The 14,237-nt window shown below is 45.6% G+C and overlaps 1 protein-coding gene across 4 annotated transcripts in view; it reads right to left on the reverse strand.

Moving 5' to 3' along the window:
- The window catches only part of lyst (lysosomal trafficking regulator), a 58,955-nt gene that overhangs the window by 8,134 nt on the left and 36,584 nt on the right, over positions 1-14,237 (reverse strand). For all 4 annotated transcript variants that reach the window (XM_086179815.1, XM_086179816.1, XM_086179814.1 and 1 more), the window contains 24 exons: positions 13,774-13,964; positions 12,958-13,203; positions 11,493-11,666; positions 10,294-10,443; positions 10,042-10,179; positions 9,771-9,969; positions 9,551-9,679; positions 8,219-8,840; positions 6,637-6,817; positions 6,039-6,208; positions 5,419-5,649; positions 5,085-5,251; positions 4,533-4,685; positions 3,724-3,915; positions 3,425-3,636; positions 3,135-3,344; positions 2,738-2,914; positions 2,542-2,618; positions 2,261-2,449; positions 1,138-1,283; positions 958-1,054; positions 744-805; positions 557-612; positions 316-468 (listed from right to left, as the gene is read on the reverse strand). In XM_086179815.1, coding sequence (XP_086035941.1) covers positions 316-468; positions 557-612; positions 744-805; positions 958-1,054; positions 1,138-1,283; positions 2,261-2,449; positions 2,542-2,618; positions 2,738-2,914; positions 3,135-3,344; positions 3,425-3,636; positions 3,724-3,915; positions 4,533-4,685; positions 5,085-5,251; positions 5,419-5,649; positions 6,039-6,208; positions 6,637-6,817; positions 8,219-8,840; positions 9,551-9,679; positions 9,771-9,969; positions 10,042-10,179; positions 10,294-10,443; positions 11,493-11,666; positions 12,958-13,203; positions 13,774-13,964 — 4,322 coding nt within the window. The remainder of the gene's footprint in view (positions 1-315; positions 469-556; positions 613-743; positions 806-957; positions 1,055-1,137; positions 1,284-2,260; positions 2,450-2,541; positions 2,619-2,737; positions 2,915-3,134; positions 3,345-3,424; positions 3,637-3,723; positions 3,916-4,532; positions 4,686-5,084; positions 5,252-5,418; positions 5,650-6,038; positions 6,209-6,636; positions 6,818-8,218; positions 8,841-9,550; positions 9,680-9,770; positions 9,970-10,041; positions 10,180-10,293; positions 10,444-11,492; positions 11,667-12,957; positions 13,204-13,773; positions 13,965-14,237) is intronic.

Raw genomic sequence — 14,237 nt, forward strand, 5'->3', positions numbered from 1 at the left:
CACAACTACTTTGAGGGCATCACATGATCTGTGGACAACAACAGACCAAACCGCCTCGAAGGCATCAATCTCTAACTGTTACATGTCATTGGGCCACTAGAAGCTGGCCACACCCCAAACGCACGGCGCACACATAGTGCCATCCAGCAAATGCCTGGCGCCATAGATCTATTAAATAAGGCCCATGATGTCATGATGAGATGAAAGAGGCTGGTGTGTGTTTTCTGCCCTTCAGCAGCAATGTCAGCATTAAGTCAGCATTTATTAGCTGCTAAGACGACCTCCCAGACTCATCACTGCCTCTGTCTTCCTTACCTTGGTGTTGTCAAAGGCCAACAGCAGGGTTCTGCCGTTGGTCAGGAATATCTCCACAGCGTTGTCTCTGAGCTGCCACCATCGCTTGTGTACTTCCTTGATCTCCTCGTACGTCCAGGAGAAAGAAGGTGCCTCCGTCTCCCCATGAAGGCTCTGCAAACACAAACAGACTCGGTGCTGAGTAGCTAGGCTGACTCATAATCAACTGCCTTCCTCCTGAATCACAGTCCCCCAGCTTTACCTGACTGTCATGAGCGTCGGCAGCGTTGTCCTCAACAAAATACATCCCAGACTTTCCTGTCAGACAACACAGGGTGAGTGAGATTTGGTGTAGTGAGAGCAAGACAAACAAACACTGCTCTTGGTGCCTTGTAACCGGCTGAGTACATTATGCATGGAGCAGCTGTGAGTGGCTGCTGGCATCTTACCCAGCAGTAGCTCCCCTGCCGTCTCTCTGGAGGGGGCGACGCTGACGCACCGCCTAGTGAACCTGAAACATATAAGAAACACAACATTTGAATAAATCATGTCGCAATGCACAGGGTCAATTAGACATTTATGCATCTTCTTCAGATCGTCTTCAGAGGGTTACGCAGTTTATTAAAGGCTTACGGGCAAAAACACAGAGAAAGGGGGATATACCTGATGGGCTCGCTAGTGGCTTTGTCTTTAACAGTGGAGGAGAACGACGAATGAGTCTTATCCTCAAACAGGAACGACAGCGGTGGCTTCACTGTGTCTGAACGAGGCAAGCAGATCACATCGAGGTCACTGACGATCAAAGAAGTAGGCAGAATTAGAAAAGTGAAATGAGATTCTCACCTTCAGGCTTTCGTCTGTCTTTGAGCAGGTATTTATTGGGGATGGTGAGGTAGCATCTTTGTAGCCTTCGTCGCTCACGGTTTGGCCCTTCAGTGGGGTCCAGCTGCCAGGACGTTGGGTAGGAGGTCTGGTCATACCAAACCGCCCTGGAACAGAACATTAAAGCACACTAGAAACGAGTCTACTCATACAGAACAAACAGAGGAAACCTCCCTGCAGGGCCGGGGGTCAAACTGAAGACAACAAGCTTTCAGGTTGGTATAATGAGACAGAAAAATTATTGTTATCAACTTGTGAATGCGGTCTGGACCAATCGGCATGAAACCCAGCCTGGAAGTTTGTCAGGAATGCTAAGAGGTCCATGTCCCAAAGTCGGTACATCAGTCTTCCCCCAGAACAGTTCCTGCAGTGGAAAACCACATGCAGTCATTTTTTAAAGCTTGAGTGAAAACTAATCTGACTTGGGAATTAATTTCTGAGTGCAATTACATTTCTGGTCTGTAGGGAGGAGGAGGTTAAGATCATTTAAGTCATTTTGTAGGTAGAAAAACATGATTGTTATTTTGACATTTTACAAATTGAATTATCATAAAGAAATATGGAGGGAAAACAAGGAGGACCTTACCGACTGGTTTGACGGCCATAATCAGGATCTTCTCCGTCATTACTTTTCGCTTTTGGTGTCGTAAATTAGCTTTAGCTGTTTACACTTGTACAGTACGTGCGACACTGCTGCTGCTGCTGCATGCGTCACTGTTTCTCTGTCCTCGTCCCATTCGTGGTGGCTCATCTAAGGTGTCTACTCAATCAAGCTGCTCTCGATATGGAACGTCATGAAGATGATACACTTTGCCAGATCTGTATTTGTTACAAACTAAACATTCCTCTGTCCAAGTGCTCTGTCAGTGAGCCATCAAGTCTGAGATAACCTTTTAATCTACTCAACCAGCATATTTTATTTTATTTATATATATATATATATATATATATATATATATATATATATATATATATAAATAAATATATAAAAGACAATGAAACTGAAAAGGACAATTACCACAGAATCAGATTCATGATTCTACTTTGTTCCTGTGATATTTATGAGACAGGATTCTGTGCCCACCGGTCATGAGTGAGCTGCTGCACCAGCTCCTGCCAGTGGCGGCTGGCGCTGAGGTCAGTCTTGTAGAGGCCTCTGATGTGCTGGATGACTTTCTTCCTCTCCATGCCTTGCCTCAGAGACACATTCTGAGTGATATCAGCTGCAATCTTAGAAATGTCTTTGGACTTTCCATCCAGCCTTTGGATGAGACTGCAGGGGCAGAATAATACAGTCAATACTTAACAACGGAATATTTTGTTGTAATGTGCTCCAGTTTCCAATCAGAAGGAAATTACACTCACCTCCTCTGGGTGTTGGCCATTTTCTTTTCCCACGCTAATTTGCTTGTTTTTTCTTCTGCTTCATACTTGAATTTTTCCTGAAAAGAGTGTTCTTAACATTCATCATCTGTATTTTCGAGCTAACGAGGAAGATAACTTTATTTCACCCTGCTCAACTGCCAAATAAGGTTTAAATGATGGATAAATGAGTGCTTGCCTCTTTCATGGCCTTGAGGAGATCTTGTTTGTGTGGAACATTGGGCGGGATGCAGCGATGGCCACAGAGCTTCAGTGAGGTCATGAACACACCCACAGCATTTTGCTCGTCTTTGGTGAGGCTATCCTTGTGGTCATGGAACATCTCATACAGGTACAGCGACAACTTGGGCCCATGCTGAACAAGACAGAGTAGAAGAGAACACAGATTAAAATCTTTTATGAATTCAAATTAGCCACGGACTGGAAACAAGGTTTATGCAAGTGTTTGACATTCGGTAAAGTCAGAGAGGGGAGGATGCAGAGAGAGATAAATCTCCAGAGACTACCAATTAGTCGTCAACAAAGGTATTGGACGGTAAGATGACAAACAGACGGTTAATTTGTTTTGCACTCACCTCCAGACCTGGACTGAGACTCTCCTTGAGGATGTCCAAATGTCTAGGATCAAAAACAAACTCCAGCGCCTCCTTCCTGTCAGACAGGGGACGTGCAGGGCTCAGTGTATGCACCAGCAGGCGACCGATTTGAATCCGAAATGTGTCCCGACACGACCATAAGATCCGTCGCCACTGCTGATGTGGGGCTCCTACTCGACCTGTACTGCCCTGTGAATCCACAATGATGGAAAAAGGTCAGGTGATAAAACAATCAAAATGAGTTCTTACATCTTAAAATCTGCTCGTACCAGGCTGATTTTTATCCCGTCCATCATGAGACTGAGGATGTCTTTCTGGAGGCTCTTCTTGCTAGCAGGAGGCAGGGTGAAGGGAGTGGGCGAGTGCGGCACAGAGGCCGAGCTGCCCTCTTCTTGTGTTTGTTCACCTGGCTCTGGTAGGAAAGGCTGCTGGTCTGGGGAGTCGGGAATATTCAGCAGGTCAAATAAGTCTTGACTCACATCTGAAACAAGAGATACAGAATAAAGTTTAGACACACTGTCTGTTAATGTGAAGAAAAAGTTGATTTCCTTTGCCCGTCAAATGTCACCGTGGTAAATGAGTCTGTTGACAGCGAGAACCACGAGCCTCTGCAGCCGCTGGACAAACTCTGTCTCACTAGCACGAATGGGGTTTTCCTGGCTCATCCTCCTCTGCATCATCTGGTTGAGCTCATCACTGGCAACGGAGCGCATCCGCATCAGAAGAGAGTCAGTCTGGGCCAGAGAAAAACGGCGCCGGCCTACAAGCACAACACGGGTTTGTGCTCATGATGGTACACCATTTGTACATACACACATACACACTTTATTTCCTTTTCAAGTTCAGAGGGAGGGTATGCAAATGTCTCATAAATCATTGAGCACACGGAAGATTACAAAGATTCACTGATCAAAATACCATCTGTGCAGAAATGCTTAACACCGATTTAGTTAAGCATTCATTTGAAAACACGCAACACAAAAGGCACCAGTAGCTCACGAAGGTACTGGGCGAATTACGAGTGAGTTGTGGGGGAAAGGGGTGAGTTCACGCCAACACTGAGAAACACGTCCCGTGAGAGGGAGGATGTTCTCTGCTCTGGACCAGAGTCCCAGCTACCTGCATCACAGTGGAGCATGTAGGAAGGTGCTCCGGAGGGGGAGGGGAGGGGGGAGTCCTGGGATAGGAAGCTGAAGGGAGGTGACAGGGGGATCTGGCCATAAGAGCAGTAGTGCTGCCTGGGGATGCGGGGGATAATGGAGTCTTTCATGGCAATGGAACCTTCAGATCAGGACAAGGACAGGATCAATGAGCAGGCAGGTGAGATGTGTGAAAACACCTCAACGAGCAGCAGGAACACAGCCGTCAAACACTCACCTGCGATGCTCTTGCGTTTCTGATAGATGGCGTGATGCGGGGAGCTTGGTGCATTAACAGAGCTGCTCAGCTTCTGCGGTTCTTGATTGGCCGTTGTCTTTATAAACTCGATAGCTGACTGAAGGACACGGAACTGCAAAGCCACTGCCATCTCTAGGAAAAAAAGAAGAATGCTATTATGCTAGAACATGGATGACTGCCAATGAGTGCAATAATGGATCCAAATATAATCAGTTAAATGACAAACAACTAAACATGAAGGGCACCATGTTCAGGGCCACTGTGCTTTTGTTGTGTCTCTAATCACAGAACGATTACATCAGATTAAAGAAACGAGTGATAATGAGGGAGAGATGGAGGAGACATATTTCAGGGAGCAAACGTGAAAAATGAGAGAAACCCATTCTGGAAAAATGACTTTCCCCTCGCAGATAATGACGCCCCGTTTCTTTCTGCAGCAGAGCTCGACAGCTTGATGTGATGCAGCACAGTGAAGTGTAGCAGATGACAACATTGATGTATTTTATTGAATTTCAGGACGCCAACCCTCACCCTGCGTACGGCGCATCTTGCTGGTCTGCATGAAACCCAACAATGTAATGAGGTCTTCAATGATGCGAAAGTACTGGGACCCTGATGAGCTGCAGGAGTGGATAGTCACCGCCACTAGCAGCTGCTGGATGTCACACACCAGGAGTTTGTAGTCATTCAGGGGAATACTGAAGAGAGAGGAAAACATATGAGATGCAGGAACTGATTCCACTACTTGTATATGCAAGATCAATAAACAGCGAGAGGATTTAAAAGTTTAATTCATGGCTCAGAGATTGTCCACAAAACTTATGGAGGCGTTTCAGTGAATCATCCTCAGTTCTGGCAGTCTTACCCATTCTCCATGCCATTGAGGGTGGAAAGGGTATTAAACAGCACATAGAGCAGCCCGTGGTCTAACAGAATGTCTGACAGCTTGGGGCAGGCGTTGAGGAGCTGCAGCAGCATGCACAGGATGTTATGAACCAAGGAGTTCTCATACAAGGAGTTCTCAATCAGACCCAGCACTGGGATGATACATCGCTTTGTGAAGGCGGAGATCGTTTCCATTTCCTCTAGATCCAGACTAGAGAGAAAAACAAAAACACACGTGTATTGTATTTATTATCTATCCCAGTGGTTACAGCACTTTAACTCCTGTACCCTATGAAACATTCAACCTCTTGATGCACCCCCTCCTTCTCCTCGGATGGTGCTAGCTCCACTAGTGGCTTGACTAACACTGATAACATTGATGCTAGCTCTGTCAGACAAGAGAGAGGAGCCAGTCTTTGCAAAACGCAGAAGAGAAAAACCTAAAACATTGGTTTTGATACGACAAAGACTTTTTGGCGTATCCCCTAGATGCATGTGCCTCAGCTTGGTAATCATAGATCCATTCTGAAATTAGGAAATACTACAAAAACAGGCAAAGCCTTGACATGCTCTATATAGATTTATTATTCTTGGACTCACTCTTCCTCCAGGCCCACTGGCCGTCCAAACAGCATCTCCAGGAAACACTCCAGGAGCCCCTGGCTGCCCTGGTGGATGTACAGCTGGTTGGCCAGCAGAGAGAAGCCGTGGTTCTTCAGGAATTTCTCCTTCTGCTCCTTGTGGGCCCTGCTGAAGTAGGCATCCAGTAGCTGGGAGGGAGTAGCACAACATTAGAATGTCTGTTCACTCAGAGCAGTACAGACACACAAGAGAGGCAGACAGTAGAATTATAGCTGTAGACGCCTTTATTTGTCACCAAGGGATCGAGCCCAAGGCGAAATTCCATTTCACAACTCAAAGCCTGATATAAGATATATATACATATAAGATCTATATAACTAATTCCAATGGTTTGAGTAACAGGTGCAGAGCTTAGGAAGATGACACTCCTGCATGATTGATTTGGGGCTTTTGATTGGTTTTCCTGGGAAAAATATACACGTTTGAGGTTCATGGCTGTTCATCCTGTGTTCACAGTGTCTGCTACACTCTCTTTACCTCTGACATCCACCCTGTTGTCTTACTGTACAAGGGACATTAGACTGAGGCACATATTACTGAATGGATAAATACCGACCTTCATGACGCCTTGCTGGATGAGGGGGGACGAGTGGTTGACCAGGACGATGAGAGCCTCTGGCTGGATCAGCTTGTCCATCACCTCCTCCAGCATGAGGTCAGGCAACAGTAGCAGGACGCCCCTCAGGAGGTCATAGAGTCCGCAGCAGATGAGCACCAGGCAGTCCTCCGTACAGGACCTGAGACACATGGCGCACACTTTACCAGCATCAAAATTTGGGTTCCTTTAGGTCCACTGTAATTACACTCAAACAGCTTTTAGCATCAACTCTACTAGTACTAAGAAGTCCATTAGTTTTTTAGTGTCATGGCACTTGAATATTTGCCAAATGAAATGCTGACATGTAAAAATAATGCTGCATGCAGCAAGTGCTTTGAGAAATTTGTTTTGCTAAGCGAGGTTAACATTTTTTTTTCCACCAGGCTTATAAAACTAGAACAAGAACGACCTAATGCACTTAATTAAAAGGATCTGTTCTCATTAATCGAACCTACACAGACCCGAGCAGACAGAAACCAAAACAGAATAGACACTTGAACCACTATTTGATTCCTGGAACACTTACTGCACTGTTCTGAACATGGAGACGAACAAAAGTAGATAATCTCTTAATGAACGGCAGCACACATTATTGGCAAAGCAAGGCCTGTATCAAACTGCTACAGAGTCTGAGCAATTCTGGATATCCTGACAGAATGAGCTTCAATACTGTCCAAAATTCAGACGCTCCCCAACACAACATATTTCATTACATTGTTGGCCTCAGCCTCTCTCAAACAGAAGCGGCCCAACCCAACTGCTCTCCTACATTCCTCTGCCGTTAATTGTTTACAGCGTATTCAGAACACTGCTGCCACTCAGTTCATTTCCTTCGTCCAGTCGTCTCCATCTCTGCACATATCCAATTCAAGACCCCAGTGCTTGACGGCCGACTGCTCCACCCTACCTGCAATCTATGATCCAAACCTTGTCACATGTTCTCCACCCCTGCAGGCTCTCCTCCAGTGCTTTGTGGGTTCAAAAGCGGCTTTATCCTGTCTTAATGTTCCTTTTCCCTGGTGCCACAATAGTGGCCCCTTCAGTCACTGCCTCATTTTTAATGTAGACTAAAAACCTGACTTCAGGTTACATCTTCTTCCTACACTTAAAACAAATGATCCATATTCCTTTTGAAAGTCTTAGCTGATGAAGAATGTAATGCATGACTGGTTCAATACAGTTTGCAAAATGTACTCTTGTAAGTGGCTTTGGAAAAATGATGTAATGTAATGCAATATGCAAATCCCTCGACTAGAATTAATCAGAAAAAGAGGACAAAACTCAATTCAGTCAAACGCAAATGTTCAACAACACATAAAAACAGCTATGGAGAAGGGCCAAAAAGTACCACTCCAATAGCAGAAAAATGTAAACTATAAACATCTCCACAGCGGCTGCGGCCACTAGCACACATTCAAGAGCAAAGAAAGCTGAAGAATGTGTAAACACCATGCCATGTGCACAAACGGGGTCGTGCTGGCCACAGCTGGTACTTTTCTTCCAACAGAGTAACAGAGAGCCTTGTAGTCAGACTGTGTACCTGTCATTGGACTCAGTCTTGCTGTGTGCCCTGTCGTAGCCTGGAGAGTAGGTGTAGCTTTCCCAGTCTTCAGGCATGGAGCTGCGGTCAGCTGTGCTGGGCCAGCGTCCGATAGCCAATGAACCGTTTGGTGCTGGGAAGGCCAGGCCCAGACTGGCCAGGTTACTGTGGCTCCTCTGGAAGGACTGGATACCTTTCAGGCTGTCGGGGCGTCGTGGTGCCTCATCACTGGCCCAGTCGAACCTGTCCTCAGACTCGACCACTCCCACGCTACCCTCCGCCAGGCTGTCCACCTCTGTCGCCTCGTCTCGCTCCTCCTCCACACTGATGGATGGAGTGCGTGGAGCTCCTCCATCACCTATTTCTTTCGAGTCACAGATCGTCTTGGCTGACTCGCAGCTGCTCAGGAGCAGTTCCTCTCCTCCTTTCTTGAGCGTTTCTGTACTACCCAGAACCTGCTGGGTGGCAAGGGAGACCCCGTCACCTCCACCCGCCTCACTTGAGCCACCATGTCCAAGGCGGGGTGTCAGTAAGGGTGAAGTATATGGAGACGGTGCCAGGCTTGGTGGGCGTAAGGACTGATCATCACATCCATGTTCAGGGGAAGGAGCGTGGAGCTGGCCTGGAACACAATGATCAACTCTTGAAGGGACCATTGACTGAGCTGTGACAGACACACAGAACAGTTCTTCTATCTGTGTGTTACTACAAGGTTTCTATGTGTATCAACTGGTATGGAGAACGTCTGAGACTTCATCAATGTGCTGATGTACTTCTCTTTGTAACTGGAGTGATCAACTCTGATGTTCCAGGTCAACTTTCACTAAACGGGGGGATACTGGCTGGGGGAGAACACAGGGTAGGTCTTTTTGAACTTATACAGCCCTACAGACAATATTCAAGTCCAGAATTTGGCATCAAATAACATAGTTGTTCTTCATCTCAACAATTCAAAAATTGTAATAAAGACTTCACTTTCTCCACTGATGAAACTACATCTCCATTAAAGAAGCAGTTTAAAATTAGACAAATGTAAAATTGATACAAAAGTGAGGATTAATAAACATCAAATGATGGAAGACCTTGTTAGTCTTACTGCTCTAGGAAAAAGGTAGAGAGGCCCTAGAGATGTAAATGTAGTGAAATTACCTTTATCATATGAATAAACTCAGTCCGTGCAGTGTATTTTCCCATCTAGTTCTTAAGGTTAGGGGGATTTTTCAATGTTGGCAGGGGCTGCAGTCTCTGACAGCTCCTCTCATCTTCGCAGCGTTGGATGTGAGTGACTGTGAGGGCTTTAATGTCAGTGCAATATATTTGAAATAGCTGTACCTTCATGGGGAACTTCAGTGAAGCTGGTGGGGGAGAGTGACACCACAGAACTACTGGCAGACTTCCCTCCACTGTTTGAGTGCCGCAGGTACATAATGGACTGCACCTTCTCGTGGTACAGCTTCCCATCTGACAAACGGGGACATCAAAAGAACCCAGTGCATTAATTTAATGGGACTTTGATACGGACGTGCTGCTTTCAACTGCAGAGTTTTCTCACCTATGTGTAGCGAGAAGTAGAAACTTGATGGAGTGTGGCAGACGTAGGTGTTGGTGGGCGGGTGAACTGCCAGCAGGAAGTTATAGATTAATTTGAGCAGGTCCAGGTCCGGAGGCGAACCTAATACTTCCTGGATTATTTTTACAAAAGACAAACAGACGTCCTGTGGGATGGCGGTCAGATGCTCGTCTCGATGTTCCTAAAGACAAATAGAAAGCTGTAAGTTGGAGAACAAGCATGTTGTCGACAAACTCCCATGACAGCGACGTACCTGTAGCACCTGACAGGTGAGCAGGAAGCGATGCACGATTTCAGCCTTGAGAAACTGACGGATGTTGAATACCTGGTGAGGGTGGTGCACCCTGATGAGGATCTCTAAAGCAGCGAGCAGTGTTTCCCACACGCCACACTGATAGAAACATGAGAGAAAAGGAAACACATCATCATCCTCTGCTCCCCACTGTTTTATTTGAATTTTACAATCAGATCTAAAAAACAAAAATCCACTTAAATGGCTATTTACCTCTGCCTTGGCCCAGATCTTCCAGTCCAACAGGATGTCTGAGAGAAGCCTGATATCCTGCACCACTGCGATGGACTCGGTGTCCAAGCGGAACTGACCGTCATCTGCCAGGATCAGGATGGGTCCACTGCAGCACCCATCCAGCAGAGTCTGGACAGACACAGCAGTGGTAAGTGAACATGCATCCTGAGTGGTCCAAGTAGACAGCTCTAACTACCCGAGTTCACACTTGGCTTCAAAACTGTCTGAAGTGACCACTTGTGATCAGATCTCACTTCCAAGTTCTAGACAAAGTTCAATCTGCAAAGACCAAATGCGTTGTTGTTTTTATCCAGCATATTTTCCCTCAAGAGTTTGTATTTATTATGACACATCCATTCATTTCAAGCGCTGACATTTGAACCCTATTTGAGGAAATACCATCTTGTTTGAATAACCTGGCTGGTTAAAGTTCATTAGAGAGAGATATCGACTGAGGGTGAGCCGGAGAGCCCTCATCACTCAATCAAACCATTTACTCCCGGCGGATCAGTTTTGTCCATCTTCTGTGCCATGATCATAAACCCTGCAGTAGTTGGGACAACTGTGTTATTAGAAGCTCGAGGTGTCACACACAGATTTCTAATATGAGGTCCAATTAACTGGGCTTAAAAGAGTTATATGACCCTGAAATTTTCTGTGAATTTCAAATAGTCCATGAACTCAATTTCACTTTGGAGGAAGCGGGGATCAAACTAGCAACCCTCTAATGACTAGACCTGGCCCTCCGATCACCACCCCACATCCTGAGCCTTGCTGCATGCACAATTGAAAATCTTTGTAGCAACTGAAACACTGCAATGGTTAGGAGTGGTTAATACACTAATAAGCCTATTCCATGCTGTTCATTACAGTGTGTGGAAGTCTAAAGGAACAAAAGGCAATCAGAGGTGCTGTGTGACTGCGTGAGCTCAGTGTTTCATCAAGTCACACAGAGTACAGAGTCCATTTCAGCATTCAGTCATTACACAGCTCAATTTCAGACACATCCAGAGGGTCAAGTAATAGCAGGGTCATCACACAGCAGCTGAGAGAGGCACCAGCATGAAGGGCTGGATCAGATTAAAGGTGAAAGCCAGCGCCGGTGAACATGTTTTACTGCAGAGAGCAGCGGGGGTCATTCAAACAGAGGGCACTGAGGAGTTTGAGGTGTGACTCACTTTCAGCATATGATATCCCACGATGCATTTGGACTTGATGAGGACCTGGTGGATCATAGAGTAACCATGGTAACAGTCCATTTCGTGGATGCGATGCTGGTTAAACTTGGAGAGAGACAGCAAGACCCGTAGGGCCAGAGCTTGGGTCTTCTCACAGTCACTCAGCTCCACCGTCTGGAGTCCGCAGACACCAAGTTGAAGGAGAGAGAGCAGAAAATTGTGTGAATGTGAACAACCACACATAAGCCTGACCTCAAATGTTAAAGGTGACATTAAAAAAAAAAAAAATCCACACATTAATTTGATTACACTTTCAGAGTTAGATGAGTGACGAATTACTGTTAGAACAAAGCTGTTCATTTAAAATACAGCATTACAATTGGTGCCTTAACTACAGGATTTCTAAACCCTCTAATTAGTATCACAGACAGGAAGCAATATCTGATGGCTGTATATAAAACTCCTTCCTCCAGGTATCTATTGTATATCTCTTGTATCTGTCAATCACCTGGGCTTGCAAAGACTCTAATGATACAAGAGGTACACAATAAATGTCAGAAGCTAGCTGTTACAAATAGCCATCACACATTGCTTCCTGTCTGCGAGACTAAATTAGGTGTGAAAGAACAAATTTCTGTGCAACATTTCATGAATAACAATGTTGTTTTATGAAAAAGAGCAGCTGAGAAGCAAAACTAGCGCCACAGATACAAACAATTGAGACTGAGGATACTTGCTCAATTCTTGATTGGCTGGTTCCATGACAAAAACACACCATGATGCCACAAAGTATTCAAGACTAGTAACCCATCATCTCTAAAGCCCCTTTCACACTGCACCAAAAATGCGGGTCAACACGGGTTTTTCAGCACTCTGAAAGAGTCGTTTCGGCATTTCAACCCGCGTCGACCAACTCGCCAAGCGACCCGGGTGTTTAGCGGCTCGGCTCAGCTCGCCAGCAGGGTGAAAAGGGCAACACATGTTGTCTCAGGTTTCATGCGACCTTCCTGTCGCATCCTGATTTTGTCACTGTGCCGCCTGTCAGGCTTCGCCTGTAGATTCTTAGGCTCCCTTCCAGACGAGCCAAAAACTCCATCCTCCTTCGCTGCATTCGCGCTCTGACATTTTCCAATCTGCGCGAGTTTGTATGCTTTGCAAAAGAGACGGCATTGCAATGCAAGCAACAACAACGCTAACGTTCAACTCAGCGACATCCATGTTGACGTTCGTTTACCTCTCAGTGTTCTGGCGCACGTTTATGTGAAATGATGACGTTGTCAGCGCGATGACATACGAGAGAGAAAAACACAGGCACACAGCCCTCACAGCGGGAGCTCAGACCCGGGTCTTCTGGAAGCTTGAATGCGCCCTAACGCTGAGCAAACGCGGGTCCAAAAACCCGTGTTGACACGCGTTTTTCAGTGTGAAAAGGGTATAAATTCATGAAAAGTTCTGATCATCCTACCTGTGCGAAGAGGAAAACAAAGTTTCCCGTTCCTCCGATCTTGTGCAAGACGCTCTGCAGGCCTTGGGTTTCCGTGGGGAGCAGAGTCTTGAGGGTGTTGGGCTCCAGGGAAATGCTCTGTACCTCTTTGGAGCTGAATGGCCGCTGGGTCACTACTGTCTTCGCTTGGCCCTTTAGTCTAATTACTGGCTCATAAATTGTGTAGACTCTGGGACTGCTGGGAGCGTACACAACTGCCAAGCTCTCCTGTGGAGAAACACAACATCCACATTGACTGTCACTTCAGGGAACTTCAGTCGTTTAAATGCCTGTAGATTTGGGAGCTGTGGTTTCCTGCATGTATTCATACCTGGATTAGACTCGGTTACAGTAAAAGAAGAGTTTAAAAAGATGTGAGGAACAGATTCTTCCTGCTTTTGTCTTACCCCAGAGCTGTTATCAACAAATCCATCAGCAACTAATGGGACAAAAACTATTTTCAGTCTCACTGAAAATAGCTGCTTAACTGTAATAACTTCTTCCATTGAGGGCTTCCTGCTAGATCTCAGTAATGACGACTAATTGCCACAGTACATTCCTCACACCCCATGAAATGAAACAATAAAGAAGACATAGGAAGGATTTGCTTTGCTAAGACAAAGCACAGGCTGTACCAGCATGGGAGTTTTACACAACTGACAAACAAAAATCCCAACAGCAGCAATCCAGTGTTTATTTCTCTACTTTATTCTTACGTGTTTTGTGATGTGCTGTGATTAGCACAACTTAATGCCAGGAGAAAAAAACAGTGCAAAACCAAAAAACAATCACACTTACAACCAAAGCTGCTGTGTCCACATCCTTGCTCTTCATCAGAAGCTCCCTTACATGCTCGCACTTCAGCCCCTCCTGGGTGACAAACTTGGAGAATGTCCTGCTGGGCTTGCCGTACTTGCAGGGCATGATTGAAGTGAGGTCGGGCCCACTTGTGTACAGGAAAAAGGCCTCCTCAGATCCCACTCTAGACCCTGAAATATGGAGGGAAACAATAAGACACAACTGTCAACACAAGATCTTCAAAAATATATTTCAGCATGCAGATGAATATATTTCTCCAAGCCTGAACCTGAATCAACACCATGAATTAATAATTGATATACCATCAATAGGCCATATATGATTTGATGCAAAGCTCGAGGCACCATGGTGCACCTTGATGTTTTATTTCTTATTTTCATGAAACTCTGGTGAATCTCACAGTCCTTCTTTTGAATTGAACGATGAATAAAAAACAGTGGAGA

Source organism: Aulostomus chinensis, chromosome 16 (assembly GCF_037954235.1).
Source record: "Aulostomus chinensis isolate RoL2024-O1b breed Wild chromosome 16, RoL_Achi_v1.0, whole genome shotgun sequence".
Classification (NCBI taxonomy): Eukaryota; Metazoa; Chordata; class Actinopteri; order Syngnathiformes; family Aulostomidae; genus Aulostomus; species Aulostomus chinensis.